The sequence below is a fragment of the Benincasa hispida genome, unplaced genomic scaffold (assembly GCF_009727055.1).
Source record: "Benincasa hispida cultivar B227 unplaced genomic scaffold, ASM972705v1 Contig650, whole genome shotgun sequence".
Taxonomy (NCBI): domain Eukaryota; kingdom Viridiplantae; phylum Streptophyta; class Magnoliopsida; order Cucurbitales; family Cucurbitaceae; genus Benincasa; species Benincasa hispida.
The window spans coordinates 61,371-79,857 of NW_024064997.1; the positions used below are offsets into that span (position 1 = coordinate 61,371).

The 18,487-nt window shown below is 35.6% G+C and overlaps 1 protein-coding gene across 8 annotated transcripts; it reads left to right on the forward strand.

Moving 5' to 3' along the window:
- The first annotated feature begins 802 nt into the window (after positions 1 to 802).
- On the forward strand, positions 803 to 9,878 carry LOC120069877 (RNA exonuclease 4). 8 transcript variants are annotated; one of them, XM_039021691.1, is made up of 9 exons: positions 804 to 1,152; positions 2,931 to 3,398; positions 4,303 to 4,416; positions 6,867 to 7,018; positions 7,087 to 7,220; positions 7,418 to 7,629; positions 7,722 to 7,928; positions 8,206 to 8,286; positions 9,339 to 9,861. In XM_039021691.1, exons 3-9 carry the CDS (start codon positions 4,376 to 4,378, stop codon positions 9,592 to 9,594), a joined length of 1,083 nt encoding a protein of 360 aa, XP_038877619.1. In that variant the 5' UTR covers positions 804 to 1,152; positions 2,931 to 3,398; positions 4,303 to 4,375; the 3' UTR covers positions 9,595 to 9,861. The 8 variants fall into 8 exon arrangements, with proteins under 8 accessions (XP_038877627.1, XP_038877619.1, XP_038877620.1 ...); XM_039021692.1 differs by having other exon boundaries at positions 4,341 to 4,416; XM_039021693.1 differs by having other exon boundaries at positions 2,931 to 3,380.
- The last annotated feature ends 8,609 nt before the right edge of the window (positions 9,879 to 18,487 follow it).

The window sequence follows — 18,487 nt, forward strand, 5'->3', positions numbered from 1 at the left end:
CTGTTTACTGTATAAGACGGACTATTTCACCTAGATAACCTAGGTAACTCAATCTTAATTTTGAGCTAACTATGAACTCCTGTTGATTTGGGATTATCCTTAGATTTGCATAGGTGAGGGTCTGTCTCTTATACACATCTAGATGTGTATAAGAGACAGGTATTAGTTTAGTTAGCTTGCTTTCTTTGCATTTTCATTGTAAGTGACCACTCGCCCTTTTGCATATGCAAGGGTGCCAGTTGGCTTTTTGTTCAGAATGCACTATATGGGGATAAGACTAACCATCATTTCCTCATACCCGGAGTAGTACTCTATAAAGCCGTTGTTGTTGCTTATTGCTTTCTAGTCTACTACAATCTTTCTTTCTTTATACACACTCTCAAATCTTCTTACGAAAACCTTTTCTCTAAACCCGTTTTCTAAAACCATTTTCCCTCGAACGGGATTGGAGGTTGCAAGAGGCACTCGGTGTGCCATCGGCAGTCCGTATTCGAGTTGGCTGGCTTGTTCGTGAGCGGGAACAAGTGCCGCACAATCGCTAAGAGAAGCTTCCGAAAGAGCGATTGTGACACCTAGCGCACTAGTCTAAACCTTAGGGTCATAATCGTAAATAACTACAAATAAATAAATATGCTGAATACGAATTCTGAATAGGTTTCGGGGGCACGAACTTGTTTTCACAATATCAATTACAATCAAACATAGTCCTCCTAATTTTGTTGCCAGACATATAATTTTCAGACATCAATTACTGGACATTGAAAAACTTCACTCCTTAGTTTTTATATTTGATTCTCAGAGATTTTTGACCCAAACCCTCATCTCCTCTCTACTGACTGTTGTCGGCTGTTCATCGCGTTCACCGTCACGTGGTCTTCGCCGTGGGTCACAGGTCTGTGTATAAGAGGCCATTCATCATGGGGTTTGTTTCGTCGCATGTGTAGTAGACCTGGCCAGCGCCGTTTTGCAAGTGCCTTGTAAAGGGAACTCGAATGACACCTTATCGTCCATTTTTCGTAGTTCGATTTCCAATTGGTTGGTTGGTTTTGCAGGGAAAATAGTGTAATTTGTTCACGACCCATCCATGCCAATTCAAGTTGTTCGATGATTTCATTTTTTATGAATTTGGGCTAGGGCACGAAGGACCTACGGGTATGTTCTTTTTGCGGATTTTTTTTGTTTGTCTTACCAATTTAAATTTCAACCTTAAGCATGAGTCAGAATGTCAGATTTTAACATTCAAACTGTCACGTTTCTTTCGGAGCTGCTGCAATTCCTGAGTTACTCCCATTATTCTATTCAAATTCATTATGAATGGTTTGTTTAACCCAAAACTAGACAAAAATAGATGTAGCAGTAGAAAATATAATCTCTTTAATCCAGTTCTGTTTGATTTTCTTTAAAGTTACTTAAATGCTACTGAGTGATTCTGTATGTGTACATATATTTTTCCTTGATATTTTGTTCTGTTTTCTCAAGGTTTTGTGTAGCTTGAGCTTCTGTTTGAAAAGAGATCTTAAAAGAAAGTTAATCCAGAAAATTATACTACTTTAGCTTTATACGAGCCTCCTGTTATTTTAAGAGAGAATAAGCAATTTTCCTATAGTTTCCCTTCTTGTGATGATTTTAACAATTAGAAGTAGTTAGGTGCTGATAATTTGGACCTCATGGAGATTGAAAAGGCTCGGAAAGTACTGAAAGTATGAATCATTCATCCTCAATCCCAATGAATGTTACTGTATATCTTTATTATATGCAACTTCTTTTCAATCTATTCAAATTCAAGACCACGAACAATCTCTTAGTTCACCGGGGTCCCAGTCCCGAACTTGTTGGCTGTCAGTGGACTGCTCAAGCTCTCCGGTGGCGAGAGCAGGTCGCTGCGTGCCGGCCGAGGGACGGATTGGGAACAGCTCCTAGGGGGCTTCCCCGGGCGTCGAACAGTCAACTTAGAATTGGTACGGACAAGGGGAATCTGACTGCTTAATTAAAATCAAAATTTTAAGTTAAAACATAAAATTCCACAAAATCTCACAAAATTTTAAAATCAGAATCTCCCCTTAAAACATACCAAAACGAAAAATCGTCAAATAATAATGAAAAAAGTATTTGGCTATTAACATACTCAACTACTAACATACAACTTTGTTAAAAAATTTAAGTCCTAAAATCCTTTGGTGCTTCCATTATTCTCTTTATTCTCATCATAGTCGATATACCTTAAGTGAAGTGTGCAGTTTTATTTGTACTCTTTTTAGATAAAAAAAAGTCAAACAATTAACAAAAAGTGGAATAAGAAGGTATTGAATAAGAGCTGGGAGAAAAAAGAAGGAAAATAGTGAAGACGATATTAACGGTTTCACTTCATATAACAATAAGGGTATTTTTTAAAACTTTTTTTTTAAGCTTAAGGCTATTTGTGCAACTTTTGAAAGTTTGGGGGCATTTTTGACACAAAACCTTACGGTTTCTATCCAAAACTAATGATAAGGGTATTTTTGAACTCATCTTGAAAGTTTAAGGGTATTTTTGAAACTTTTGAGAGTTCAAGGATATTTTTGACACAAAGTACAAAATTTAGGAGTATTCCGTATAATTTAACCTTTATTTTTTTTAAAGGTGATCTTAAAACTCTTAGGAGCCATTTGGGCCTCCAATTAGGCTCCAACTATTAAAACCACCAATTGCTATAGTAAATACTTTTTTTGTAATCCTCAATTAGCTACAATCAACACTATTTCAAAATCCCCTTTTCTACAGTATTTACTATTTGCTACAATTTTTACTATTTTACATTCATCGTTTTTTTATTCTTTACTATAGTGTTTACTATTTCTTCCTCAAACAAAAATAGTTACTATTGTAACTCTAACTAAAATAATCTACCCCAAATATAAATTATAATAACTAATTTAGTACCTGAAATGCAGGGCTCATAAAATTATCGTATTTTTGGCCATTTCCATAAGCGATCCAATCCGAATCGAAGTGGCGGTTTTTTAACACCCCTACCTGAAGAGGCCATCTGTGGGAAATTTCTTTCTCCATCCATCGCAGTCGCCGTCCACACTCTTCTGCTGGAGTTTCATCTCTGGCAATGATTGGCAAGTCCCACAAGTGGTGGGGAATCCCTTTTTGTAGCTGCACGACAGCAACCTATGGTAAAAGTTTCGCGTGAATTCACCCCGACGTCGGTTCAGCCTCATCTGCACTATGGGCTTCATGGCGGCCGCATAAGCAAACAAATCCGACACCCATGATCGTCGGCGTTTCGATAGTGACCCACTAGAACCTTCGCGGCAACGTTTCTCTCCGGGGAGTTTTGGCATTGACCCACACTCCAATTGTAGTTTTGGACTGGTTTGAAGGGATTGATTAAGGTTTACAGTTAATTTTGGGTAACAACATCCCTCCTCAACACTCTTATGAACTGACTTCTAACCTCTGAGTATTTTCTTAATTGTTTAGACTTCTAGGAATTTCATATACTGCAAGTTTAGTAATTCCCACATCCTTTCAAAACTATAAATTTTGGCCTAATTACATCTTGATTATTTTGATTTGACAAACGTTTGAAAGAATGTTTTGAATGTTTGAAAACATGTTTTGTATGATTTGAAGTTGATTGAAATTGTTTTGTATACTTTGTTTGAAAGTATGTTTGCTGTTTTGGATAATTTGAAATAAAATGTTTTGATTGATTTTGAATTGGAAGCAGGTTTGTTTTAGTTTTGTCACACATGAAATTATTCCAAAGATAGAATGGTTTGTTTTGATGAATTATTTTATTGAATTTGCTGATTAGGAACCACCGATGTTGTTTCAAATGCTTGTATAAGAATTTTGATCAATTTGAAAGGGTTATTTGGATATGCCAATTTTGTTTTGAGATTTTATGTTTATTTTGTAGTAGCTAATTCTGGAATTGAGGATTGATGATATGAATGAAACTTATTTGTGAGAAGACACTTTATAGTGGTTTTGAAAGTTTATTTGAATGGAAGATTTTGGTTTTGAAAGCATTGTTTGTAACAAAGTTTTAACTGAAAGTCTTGCAATGATTCATATCGCTGATCGAGTATTAGAAAAATTAAGTGATAGTTGATGGTTCTGAAAGAAGTGAAGTTTGGAATTCTAGCACAAGACAAGAAAAAAATGTTTTTTTTCCCTAAAAAAGGAAAATTATTTTTGATCTTTTTATTTTAAATATTTGATAGTTTACCTTAGAAATTGTTTGTAATACATAACTTCTGCTTGTTAGAGTTTCTAATGGATATGCTTTCTACATGATTATTGTACTAGCTCTATTAAAAACTACGTGCTGGTACACTAAATTTCAGAGGAGAGGAACATACATTAGCACTTCTGACTCTCCATGGACTCCGATCATGACCCTCTCAAGACACCAAGCCTAAGGTTGCATTCTTGCTCTTACTCTGTTACTTTTAGGTTTCTTGTCAACATTCTTTCCTTGTTTCTGTTTATTTGGGTTTTATAGAGCGACATGAAGTAAAAACAACATACCTGTTGTCCTTTACTATTTGTTGATCTTAATTGTCCATTAATTGCTTTGGAAGTGTCATTCTTAGTGGAACTCAAGAGAATCAATCTTGTCCATTTGATACTTTCTCCCATCCCTGCATAACACCATCCTCTTCGTATTTGATGAAAATGATCATTTCGTCAACCTCAACAATAACTAAGGCTTTCAAAGAGGTTCTTGATCTTGTGATTCATACCAATGCAATGATCATTGTAACTATTGATTCTTTGATATAACATATTGAGGTGTGAATGGCTCTCTTTCCTTTCTCCTACCTCTTCCTATCCCCCACTCTCTTACCTTGTCCTTCACCCATCACGTTGGAGCCACGAACCATGACCTTCACCTCTGGATTCTCCAACTCCTCCAACCATGATCAAAACCCAATCGCCCAACAAGATTACAATATAAAGGAAGGTCTTTGTTAGTCGATATTGACCAAAACTTTGCAGGCAAAAAAGTCAAAATAACAGGAACGACCAAGTTCAAATCATTCTCCCTCTTGATACATTGGAGCACTCTTTTGATGGGTGACAAAATCTATATTTATTTTTAATCTCATTCAAACTTTTTCTATTGAATTTTCACATCATTTCACCTTAAAATTGAATTTATGTGAGTTTTTTTTTTGTTATCATCCAAAACTTTCTTTTTCACACCATTTCACCTTAAAATATTTCTAAATTTTATATTTTTTTTGTAAATAGTTTTCTTTTCTTTTTTAAATATATGTTCTCACATTGAAATTTACAGAGTTGAAATATATATTTATGATTTAAATGGTCAATTATAGTCAAATTAAGTCACAATCAAAGACTAATTATAACAATTCCCTTAGAGTTTCTTGAAATTTCCATTGATATAGGTATTTCCGTAGATATTTCCATAAAATTGGGACTTCAATATTTCCATCGACATCAATATTTTGAATCTTGGTTGTAGGTACAAAAAAGCGTAGCCTACTAAAGCGAGCTGGTTACCCAATGACCATTCCATCACCCTTGGCAGGACCCACTAGTACTTTGTCTTCTTCCTCCACACCATCCATTCCATTACCCATCAACAAATCAGTTGATGCGCATATCGAGATTTTGACTTTACCCTCGGGCCTCACTAAAGCCATTAGGAAAAAAATTCAAAATTTAATTTTGAAAAAGTATCTGTGACTGATAATACGTTGTTATAATCATGTCCTATCTCCTCAAGGAATTAAGGACCAAAATTTGCAAGTGGGAATAAGCCAAGGGAAAAGCTATAAAATTACCGTGATGATGTTGGTGGATGGATTGAGGAAGGTTCTACATAATACAATTTCAAATTTTATGGGAGACTGTACCAGGTCGTCAAATTTTGGATCAAGTTTTGATTATCAATAAGGCTATAGAAGATCATAGGATGCATAAACAACAAGGTTTTATTTTTAAGTTTGATTTTGAGAAAGTCCGACTCTGTGGTTGGAACTTCTTGGATAAGGTGTTGCGGAAGAATGGTTTTGGGTTTGAATGGAGGGATGGATGTGGAGTTGTTCTATGGGAAGTGAGAGATTCTCTATTCTTGTCAATAAAAAAACCTTGGGGGTAGGATAGGTCTTCGATCTGCATGAGGGTTATGAACTCCTTGACATAGTCAAGGATGCTACCAGTTTGCCTTAGGTGTCTAAGCTTGCCTTGTATCTCCATATCCGCATTGTGAGGGACAAAGTGCTTCTGAAGCTCTATTTTGAATTGCTCCCACGTACTGATGTTGCACAGCCCACGTTCGTGCTCAGTATGTTTCCTTCGCCATCATAATTGTGCAGCATCTCGTAGGAACGTGGGGGCATTGCTTATTCGTGCATTATCATCAAGCACCCCTAGATCTTCAAAGTATTGTTCGAGCCCGAAGAAGAAATTCTCTGAAATAGTTGTATTGATATAGAAAGAAAAGACAGTAAGACTGATACAATCAAGCAATAGAAAAGACAATAACAAGCCCCTCACAGTGATTCAAGGAGTAGAAAGAAGAAATGAAAGAAAAATAACAGATACCCAGCCAATTTGAGAGGGCTGCTAACTCTCCTTCCAAAAGCTATTTCAGCTCTTCCTCAAAATAGGTCCTGCCTCTTTTGGGTCTAACATACTGTTCTGGTATTTTAGCTAAATTGAATTTGAATTGTCTTCTTATTAAAGAAGAAGAAAGCTATCATGGAAATTTCCTATGGACTTAGAGTTGTCATCTTTTCATTTAACCCTCTGCAATGGTTTCTATTTTATTTTATTTTATTTTTTTCCATTTTGAGTACTTGATGGTGAACGTGAGAATTATATTGTATGTTTGCTTACAGACATAAATGCTCAGCATGCTACAAGCAATATAAGAAGAAAGATCATCTTATTGAGCATATGAGAGTTTCATATCACTCTGTTCATCAGCCTAGATGTGGAGTCTGCCTAAAGCACTTCAAATCATTTGAATCATTGAGGGAACATCTAAAGGGTGAGATAGTTTGTGTATTTTGTATGGTAATATATCATAACACCATCTTATTATATCCAGTCTTTTAGGTCCACTTCCAAAATCAAATTGTTCAAAAATTTTCTCGGAGCGAGGTTGTGGGCTTTGTTTGAGAGTACTTGATGGTCCTGGATCTCTCAGTGAGCACCAAAACATTTGCTGCCTAACAGCACCTGTTCACCAAGTAAGTTGCTTTTTATGCATCATATATTTATAGATGATAGTTAGTTAATAAGGTCACTGGCAGTTCTCATAAAAAAAAAAAAATTAAAATAATCGTAAAGGTACTGGTAGTTTATATTTTTGGATTTATCAAATAATTGAGCGCTTTATGACGATATCGTAAATGCATTTCAGAATTTGATTGGGGCTCTATTGTAGGGAAATAGTCTATTGCCTACTGATTTATCAGACTGTTATGGTGAAGATCGCTCTGATCGAGGTCATGGAGCAATAGCTATGGATTGTGTAATGGCTGGCGGTGGAAGTGATGGCGCACTGGACATTTGTGTTTGGATCTGCCTTGTTGATGAAGATGAGAAATTGATTTTCAGTACTTTCGTACAACCACAAATACCGATCACGAACTATAGGTACTTGTCTGCAGAGTTATCTTGCTCTTTAAAGAAGGTTTTTAGCTTTTAGAATCCAGCCTCTAGATGCTTATCTCCCGGCCATATTGTAGGCATGAAGTAACTGGGCTAAAGGAAGAACATATGAGGCATGCCATACCACTGAAAAATGTCCAAGAAAAAGTATTAAAAATCTTGTTAAATGGAGAATCCATTGAGAGATTGAGATTTAATGGTGGTAAAGCTAGGCTTCTTGTCGGCCATGACTTGGAGCATGACTTAGATTGCCTGAGAATGAATTATCCCGATCATATGTTAAGGTGATTTTCACTAACTTGGGTTGTAATTATGTGTGGATTAGTTCTTTTTTAATGAGAACGCAATGCATTTGAAGTGTGATCTGGGGAAGTGCAATGCACCAAAAAAATCAACTACTACTTTTCAATCCTGCAAGTTATTCTCTGGAAATAATTTCCCTTGTTGAGTGAAAATAATGGATTTTTTTTCTCTTGTTTTTTGTTTGTTTTTTTAATTTTGATTTTTTTTGTTGTGCGCTCGCATTCCTCATACACCTTTTGCATGAAATATTTTCTGCAGGGACACTGCTAGATATCATCCATTGATGAAAACAAATTTGGTTAGCCATTCCCTCAAGTACCTTACTCGAGCATATTTGGGGTATGGCACTTTAACTATGGTTCATACTGCTTTAAAGAATGAGTTTTTTTTTTTTTAATAAAATTATTGTTATTATTATTTATTTTTATTTTCAATAGAAGCATTTATTTTTTTTCAAATAAATGAACATAAAAACCTCCATTAATCTCTACACAATGGGGCTGGAGAGAATTAAGATATCACCCAGCGAAAACCTAAACCGTAGGGCTATGTGAAAAACAACCACTATCAATATTATTAATAACAAAAGAAAAGGGAAAATTATGTAAAAATCTATACAAATTACTACCATTGGGGGTAGTATGCCTTCCAATTGTTGTCTTGTTTAGATTACAAGGGTTCGCTTTTGCGGAGATTTTTGAAGTTTTTGTTGTTTCTCTCAAGAGTGATCTAAGAGTCAAGTTAAAAGTTCTTTCAAGCTTGAATTCCTACCAGAAATTTTTTATACATTAAAAAACCACCAACTGGAGAGGATCTAAGTGAGCAGCAAGGAGTGTTTTGTGAACAACAGCAATGAAATTATTGATTAATGGTTTTATTTATTTATTTATTTTTTTATATATATATATTAAATCTTTCATTTTGGGTCTTTAATGCTTATTATCTTGTGCTCCAAATCCAATACCGCACGTGCTGTCCATATTTGTTTTGTATTAGGTTGGCCCAATGATTAAAGAATAAATGTGGTCTTAAAATGCTTTGGAGTACATGAGCTTTGAGTGTTGGTGGTCATTTGCATAGGAGAGACATACGGGTCTATTTATTCCTAATTCCCAATGTTTTTAGAGCTGGTCTTAGATATATAAGGCTGCTTAGATATCTACAGGAATGAAGAAATCTATCCAACACATCATCATAGAATGTTTACAGTCAAATATAGATTCATTATTATTTTTTTCACATATTATTTAAAAATTTGATGAAGATGAAACATCCGATCATGTGGGTTGAAAATGGGAGAATGTTGTCTTGGTAGGTGGGTAACATTACATGTTCTCTTTATCATGTTTCTAGCTTGTGAAGGATGATCCTTGAGGGCTGTGGTTTTGCAGGTATGATATTCGTCAGGGTGGGCACAACCCCTACGAAAATTGTGTATCAGTTATGCGATTGTACAAGAGAATGCGTAGTCTTGATCACCGTGGACAAGTTCCATCGATTGCTCCTCATATCCAGTATGTTGCTCCTAGTCTTGATTCCGTCAGTACAAAAGATCTTGAGAAGATGACTCCGCATGAACTTTATGAGATGTCGAGATCAAACTTTAAGTGTTGGTGTCTTGACTCAAGACGAGTAATGCTGACTTAGGAGCTGACCAGTTTCTGTTGGTAAGAAAAGAGTATTGATCATTGCGGTGCCGGCAATTTTAGATGGGTAATTTGATTTTTGATGGAGTATTTAGGTTGGTTCTGAAAGTCGGGCACTGTTTGAAGTTGTAAAAATGACGGTTTTAGTTGGGATTTTTTGATCTCCACCTTTAATTGGTTATGTTGTTCAAGTTTGGTTGGAGGAATGAATCTTTAGATTCCATGTAATTTGCTCCTGCTTTGTTGATTAAAAAAAAAAAAAAAAAAATCTCTACTTCACCAAAATCGTCAAATCCTTAAATGATAGACATGATGATGGCATAGATTTTTCATTGTAGTTAGTCAAGTTATTAAAATCTAATTGCTTAAATTTTATTTAATAATTTGATATAATAAAAATAAAATTAACTAACCAAAATTAATTATTTAAAATTAGCGGTTGGATTTAATTTTGATTAATTTTATAATTTATAATTGCAAAAGAACTTTAAAGCACATTTATTTTTAATTTTGATGCAATTTATTCCAACATCCTAAATTCCGATTTTGTATAACTAAGCACAATTATCTTTGATTTTTTGACTATCTATTCCTAGACATCACAATGTAGGATTTGATTTTTTGACTATCTATTCCTAGACATCACAATGTAGGATTGGTATGACAACTCTATAGGGATGAATATGGTTTAATTAAATTTTATATATAGATGTCCAATTAAATGAATGAATAAACTTTTTGCTAGCAAGTAATTTAAACAATAAATATTTTAAAGTACCTCATTTAATTCTAGCAAGGAGATTGGTCATAGATATACAAAAGCTTATTTTGTAGAGAATCTGAATTCAACAAATATGTGTTTGGTTGACAACTCGAATTCTATTTCTAAAAATTGTTATTGAATTCTGTGATCAAAATAGTAAAAATTTTGAAAACAATATTTTTTATGTTATCATTGTATCCAAATTTTGAATTTTAGATTTTAAAATGCTTAATTATATTAAGTAAAGAAAAAACATTTAGAAATACAATATGTCAAGTTATAAATTCAATTCATTTAAAATTTAATATGTATTATGTAATGTATTATAAACTATAAAATATTACAAAATAACAATTATATAAATTTTTTAAACATAAATCATATCCATAAATAAATTAATGATAGCTTATTATCAACTAAGTATTAGTAGTTTTATGATTTATAAATGTATAGTATCGAACACATTTTAAATTAGAATACAAGTTTATTTTCAATTGAATCACTTATTTTCAAATTATATGCAAAAGTACCCTAATTTTTTTTAGTACAAAATTGTAGAATGGGGATTCAACCTCCAACCTCTATGGAGGAATGTCATACCAATTACCGTGAGCTAAGCTCGCTTTGGGTAATTGATATATAAACTTAGGAACTATTAATTAAACTCCATAATACATATGAGCAATAATATTTTGGAGAAAAGTATAACAACTAATTTTATGCAATAAATTATAGAAACAAAATATCTTCAAATTTAAAGTAGTACGATCACTGATGATTTGGATCCCTAGAATAAACTGTACCTCTCAAATATTTCATTTGGAATTGGACTACTAACCACTCTTTAACATTTGTTAGTAGACCTATATCAAGCCAATGAGTAGGATATCGTCCGCATACAACATTGAGAAAACCATTGAACTATTGATGTTTTCTTCTAGACACAAGGCTCATTAACATTTTGGTCAAAGCCATAAGATTTGATCACAGTATCAAATCTTATATTCCAAGATCGAGATACTTGTTTCAATTCATAAATGGATCATTAACTTGCAAACCATTTGCTCATGATCTTACTTTAATGAATCCTCTTGTTGTTGCATATAGATGGTTTTTCTCAAGATTACTATTTCAAAATCAGTCTTGACGTCCATTTGCCATATCTCATAGTCATATAATGTGGCAATACACAAGAGAATATGAATAGATTTCAACATGACAACAGTTGAGAAAATTTCCTCATAGTCCACCCCTTCAATCTGGGTATAACCCTTTGTCACCAGTCTAGCCTGTCTATACCTTCCCATCTACACCCCTTTTTTCTTTGTAGATAAAGATGTCCATGGGAGGGGGCGGGGCGGGGATGTCATTCCCCATCCCCGCTCCCCATTTCACTCTCCATCCCCGTGAAATTCCCCATAAGGATCAGAGCGGGAATTCCCGCGGGGAATTTTTCCTTGTTACTTTTTTTTTTTTTTAAAAAAATCAATTAATTTAAATTATTAATGTGAATAAATTTTAATTAAATAATTAACTTTATCACTAAATTGTTTATTATGGTTAGTTTTATATGGCAATTTGAATTTAAAGATAAATTACTCAAATTTTGGCTAAAAAAGCTAATTAATTTTTTTAGTAAGAAAGAATAAACATAAATCAAATTATTCTATATATAATATAAAATTTAAACATATTCATTATCTTTCCAATAATAATCAAATTTTAAATTTAAATGTAATATTTATATAATAATAATAATAACATAACATAAGATTACTATACTGAATAAAAATGTAAAAGCTAATCGGGGTGGGGATGGGGAACGGGGCGGGGATGGGGAATGCATTCCCTCTCCCCATCCCCGTTTAGCTCACGGGAATTTTTCCCCCACTCCCTCCCCCATTCCCCTCGGGCCCCGTCCCCGTAGGAAAATTAGACATCTCTACTTGTAATCTATTTACAACCTATAGGTTTTATTTTATCAGGTTGATTTATAAGATCCTAGATTGAATTGAAGTACATAGACTCCATTTCGAGATCCATAACTTTAAACCATTCATCTTTATCCACATCATCCATTATCTGTTTAAAGGACAATAGATCCTCAAGTGTCATGGATAATCCTCTTTAAGGTTCCAACGAACGAATCTCCAAATGGTCTTGATCACAAACAACTTCTTGAGTGATCTTGAACACTACCATGAGAGTTACCTTGTTATTCTCTAGGATTCCAATAGAGGGATAAGTGATATCCAACTATTGGGAGAGAGAGAGGAGAAAAGTGTTTCGGATAGTTGAGAAGATTTATGGTTTAGAGAAAATTCTCCACAATAACACTAAGGAGTTGTGTATAGTTAGAGTTTTCCTGCAATCAAAGTGTGTATTCAGTGTATTCCCAATGGGCCATGGGGAGGTCTTTATATAGAGAAGGGTCAAGCATCTTTCCCAATATATTTTTCTTTTTTCGTAATTAATTAAATAACATTTATTTAATTAATTAGCCCATTTAATTAAGTAACACTTATTCAATTAAATAGTCCAATTAAATAATACTTATTTAACTTGCACAATTAAATAATACTTATTTAATTTATATTTTCACAATAATTAAATAACTAATTATACATTAAACCCAATTTAATGTATACATTTAATTATCATATACATTCCATGTATTTGTGCAAAAACTTTCTATTAATTCACTTGAATTAATTTGAATCTTATTCAAATATTACTCTCCAATTTAATTATAGATCATATCCATAATTAATATATTAATCTCATTAATATATATTTCCTCAAATTGATTCGAACAATTCAAATTATTCCTCTTCAATATCCTTTTGTGAGCTACGAGGGGACCTGGTGGACCTATAGATTAGAAGCTCCAATGATATGAGATTAATTGGTTAAACTCATTAACCAAGTCAATCAATATTCGTTAACTGTGGGTACACTCTATTAAAGACCTACAACTGCACTCTTCTCACTACAAATATATTTATGTATCCACAGATATAGACCAATATCATCAAGTTAGTCCTTCACGAGTGTTCGTAACTTTAACTAGGTCAAATTACAATTTTACCCTTAGGTTACCTCTGACTCCTTAAGTACTATAGCTCCTCTAATGAACAATTTGTTTATGATCCAACCAATAAACAGAAACCCTCTCAGGCCAATGATAGAGTAGGGCCATTTGTTCAAGTCTTGGAGGCACCACTTAAGGGAAAACTCATCTACTTACCCTCAAGGAGGAAATGGGTGAATTCTATCTTGTATTATTATGTTTCCAGCTCCCCACTCGGTCTTGCGATAATGGGTAGAAATACACGTTATTACAGTTCAAATAAGTAAAACAATGAGCGAATGCGATGGTAAAATAAGCAATATCATGTCCAAAAGCGCTAAACTTAAAGGAATTGCGATCGCATGCGCCCATTGCATAAAAGTAGTTAATTTACTTATTTTGAGTAGGAAAAATGCGATGGCGCAAGTAAAATTGCGATCCAAAGGAATTAGGCGTCAGCGCGCTTGAAGATTGTGATCGCAAAGTCATGCATGTATGTGATCGTGAGAAGTTACTCCAAAAAGGTGGCCGCATAAAGATTGCGCATCAAGGTGACAACACAATAAATCACGATGGGACAGAAAGCTGATAACGGTTGAATCTGAGTTTAGTTTGACAAGACACTGTAGCAAGTACACTTAACTTTCGGTGACCATTAATTGGTGCATCAGAGCAGGAGATTTAATGACCGCCCATCATTGCAATCATTGGGGAGAAAGGCTACTTCACTTTGAGCTCTATAAAGACCGAAGGCCACCATTGTAACAGGACATCAAGATATACAAGTTAGAGAGTCGTTAGTTTGTTCACGCACATACTCATACTTAGACTTAGAGGATGGAGACGGACAATAAGATGAGGAAGCCGAGAGATCATTCCTGGACAGATCGAGAGACTGTCGGAAAGCATTACAAAGGAGAGAGGGCCAACACTTGCGAGAGCAAAAATATACATCTGGATAGAGTTGGAGTGAAAAAGAACAGTGTAAAAGGCCACGGGAAGCAAGACATTGCTTACCGGGCTTCTTATCTCTAAATTCCATTTGCTATTCTGTATACAGTATTTTATTTATAGAAAATGGAAATCTCATTCCAATCTATGTTCAATCTCTCCATACTTCGCATGAGTGGCTAAATTTCTGAATGGGTTGAGAAGTACTTAGCTAGCATGGCTTAAGATTTACATTTTATGCGATCATCTTATCTTATGTATGCGTCATTCACTCTTTAGAGATACTTGAGAGAGTAGTCTAAAGATAGAATCTAGACTTGAGACAGTCAGATTAGAACTAGGCTTGAGAGAGTCAGATTAAAATCGCATAAGCAAGAAATAGAAACTTAGACAGAAGTTCTATTGCTATTAACACATCGTATGCACCCTAGAATAAGATATGATAGTATGCGGTCACCTTGTTTTATGTGTGCATCATTCATCATTGCATAGACAAGAATAGAGGCTTAGACATAAGTCCTATCGACTTTTTCGTATACATCGCATGCGTCCTAGAAATAGGAATTATGGCTTCTGCATTGAAAGATGATGTGCTGTTATTTGTGTGTAGCATGATCGCCTAATCTGTACATAATCTTAGGAAGTTTAGCTAAACCCCTTCTCAACCCCTTCGTCGCATACTCATTGTAACTCTCGATTTCATCAGCTCTACGTTCAAACTCTATCGTATAGGAAATATTCTTAATCAAAACACCATTCAACTCATTTGTTTTCACCACCACAAGAGAATCAAAGTAACTATCGCATATTTACTTAGTAGTCCCTGTGTTCGACCCTAGACTTACTAGAAAATCTAGTGAGGCTTATACTTGGGTCTTAATAGGAAAACTTGCATGTTCATCACATAACACATACCACGCAAACTCACACCATAATCGCATCACAATTCACATGCATCAAGTTTTTGGCGCCGTTGCCAGGGATTACGGCAGTATATATTACGCTAATAGTAAACCTTTTGATTTTCTTTGTAGCTTTCGATCTTTGTGCGCTGCCATTCCTTCGATAAGGGAAGAAGCAGGTGTCGCATGAGCGAAGGACACGTTCCTGAGCCCAATTACGACCTAGAGATTGAAAGAACATTTTGAAGAAGACAAAGAAACAACCACCGATGACAACAAGAAAGAACTCCCAGAATGGTAAAACAACCGGAAGAAAGAGCCGTAAATGTAAACAACATCATGGCCAATCCCATCCTCCTAGTGAACGATCGCAATAGACCCATCCGAGACTATGCATCACCTAAGCTATATGATTTCTCCCCAGGAATCATGAGGCCAGCTTTAGATGGATCAAGGTTTGAGATGAAGCGGGTTATGTTACAGATGATCCAGACAGCTGGACAGTTTGGTGGAAGGCATGGCGAGGATTCGCACGCCCATCTCTGGAGTTTCATTGAAATCTGTAACACTTTTGTGTTCCCAAATATCTCTGTTGAAGAAGTTTGACTCACGCTATTCCTATTTTTGTTATGCGATCAAGCAAGGAAATGGGTATATTCCCTCGAACCAGGGGAGATAACTTCGTGAGAACAGGTTGTAGAGAAGTTCATGAAGAAGTATTTCCCTCCTATGAAAAATGCAAGAAGAAGGAAGTTAATCAAGAATTTTGAACAGGAAGAAGACGAATCGCTTAGCGACGCGTGGGCGAGGTTTAAGAGATTAGTGCGAGATTCTCCGCACAATGGATTACCAGACTTTCTACAGATGGAAATTTTCTACCATGGATTAAATCCTGCATCGCAGACAGTTGCCAACGCGGCAGCGGCAGGCGGTCTGCTTGATAAAACACAACCCTTTCTTTCATAACCCCGGGTGGAGAAACCACCCCAATTTCGCTTTGAAAAATAACCAACAACAAAGTTACCAACCTATGGCACAAAAAGAAAGACCGCCTGGATTTTTCCAACGAAGTAACGGTCAACCGTAACATCAAGCTAGCAGCTCGCAAGCACCGCCATCATTCTCTCTGGAGAACCTATTAAAACAGTACATTGACAAGAATGAGACGGTCCTTCAGAACCAGGCGACTTCCATTCGCAATCTAGAAATCCAAATAGGACAGAAGATTATGGGAGAGCTGAAAAATAGACAAGAGACCGCAGGGAACACTGTCGAGCTTATCTGAGCTCCCACGTAACCCGGGGAACACAGGGAAAGAACACTGCCTAGCAGTCACCCTGCAAAGTGGAAAAACGACAGCGGAAGAAAGGAAAGAGCCTAGCAGGACCAATCCGAATATGATGGAATCCAAGAACCCGTTGACGTAAAATGAATCAAAAGAGCCTGAGACGATGAAACTAGAATTTGCGTCCACCTCTAAGCCTCTAGACCACGAAACAGAGAAGCTATAATTGCCACCATTCCCGCAAAGATTGAAAGAGAAGCAAAATGATGAAGGAAAGATCGCTACGGTGGCATTAACGCAAAGATTCAACATTATAATCCCACCAAAGATGCGTGGCCCAGGAAGCTTTACGATACCCTACTCAATTGGAGGGGTCTACATCGGTCAAGCATTATGCGATCTTGGGGCGAGTATAAATTTAATGCCCCTTTCAATCTTCAAACAATTGAATATGGGACAACTGACGCCCACGACAGAGACTCTCCAGCTTGCGAACAGGTCCCTAGTACACCCTGAGGGAGAGTTGAAGGATGTCTCGGTCACAATTGATAAATTCATTCTACCGGCAGACTTCATCATTCTAGATCACGAGGCGGACAATGATGCGCCTATCATATTGGGACGACCATTTCTATCTACTGGTTGTGCTCAAATTGATGTGCACAAAGGAGAGATCATGATGAGTATCAATGGGAAGAAGCTCCGGCTTGAGGCGATCAGGATCCCAAAGGATCAAGAAAAGGAAAGAAAACCTCCGTGGAGTTGAGGAATCCAGACTGAAGAAGAAACGAGTAGTCCCTGCGTTGATATGTGACACAAACTCATCAGGGACGAATTCTTTTTTTGAGTATCATCTTGATATTTTTCTTTCATGAACTTACCTCACTTTTTATATAACCACTACTCTTTAGAATTTCCAACTCTGTCTTTCATACTTTTTACCCTCTTGATATTTAGCAATGATCGTAGTGAACGATTGCGATGGAGCTATGCGATAACATCAGACACGCGACTGGTTTGATCAACCCATCGCAATTGAGAAATCAGCCCACTGCAAGCAAGGATGCGATCAAGGATGATGCAGGCAACATAACAAATTTGGGGGTTGTGTTCTTCCTTGACTCATTTGATTTCAATTTTTCACTTTTCGCATCTCATTTTAATATTGCTAAATTTTACTATCGCATCCTCTTTAGTTTGACACAATCATTGAATTTTGATTACTTTATTTAGTCACCGCATTCTTCCCCGTACCAATTAGGATTTCAAGATGAAATTCATGCCTTTATTTCTTACCGCATGTACTAGAGTCAACTTAATTTCAGGACAGTAAATTCATGAAACATTTCTAAAAGTTAGCAATCCACCAGCTTTCTTTCAAAACGAATTTTACAAAAATTCCGCACTGGTTCATGAAATTTGAATAAGGCACCTTGAGAAGTCTAGGTAGGGTAAAAGTGGTTGACTTTTTTAAAGAAAATCTTTAATTTATGCTTGAGGACAAGCATTGTTTTAAATATTGGGGGTGGATAACGGGTAGAAATACACGTTATTACAGTTCAAAATAAGTAAAAAAATGAGAGAATGTGACGGTAAAATAAGCAATATCATGTCCAAAAGCGATATAACTGAAAGGAATTGCGATCGCATGCGCCCATCGCATAAAGCAGTTAATTTACTTATTTTGTGCAGGAAAAATGCAATGGCGCAAGTAAAATTGCGATCCAAAGAAATTAGGTGTCAGCGCGCTTGAAGATTGTGATCGCAAAATCATGCGATCATATACGATCGTGAGAAGTTGCTCAAAAAGGTGGTCGCATAAAATTGTGCATCAAGATGACAGCACAATAAATCACGATGGGACGGAAAGCTGATAACGGTCGAATCCGAATTTAGTTGACAAGCCGTTAAAGCCACATTGTA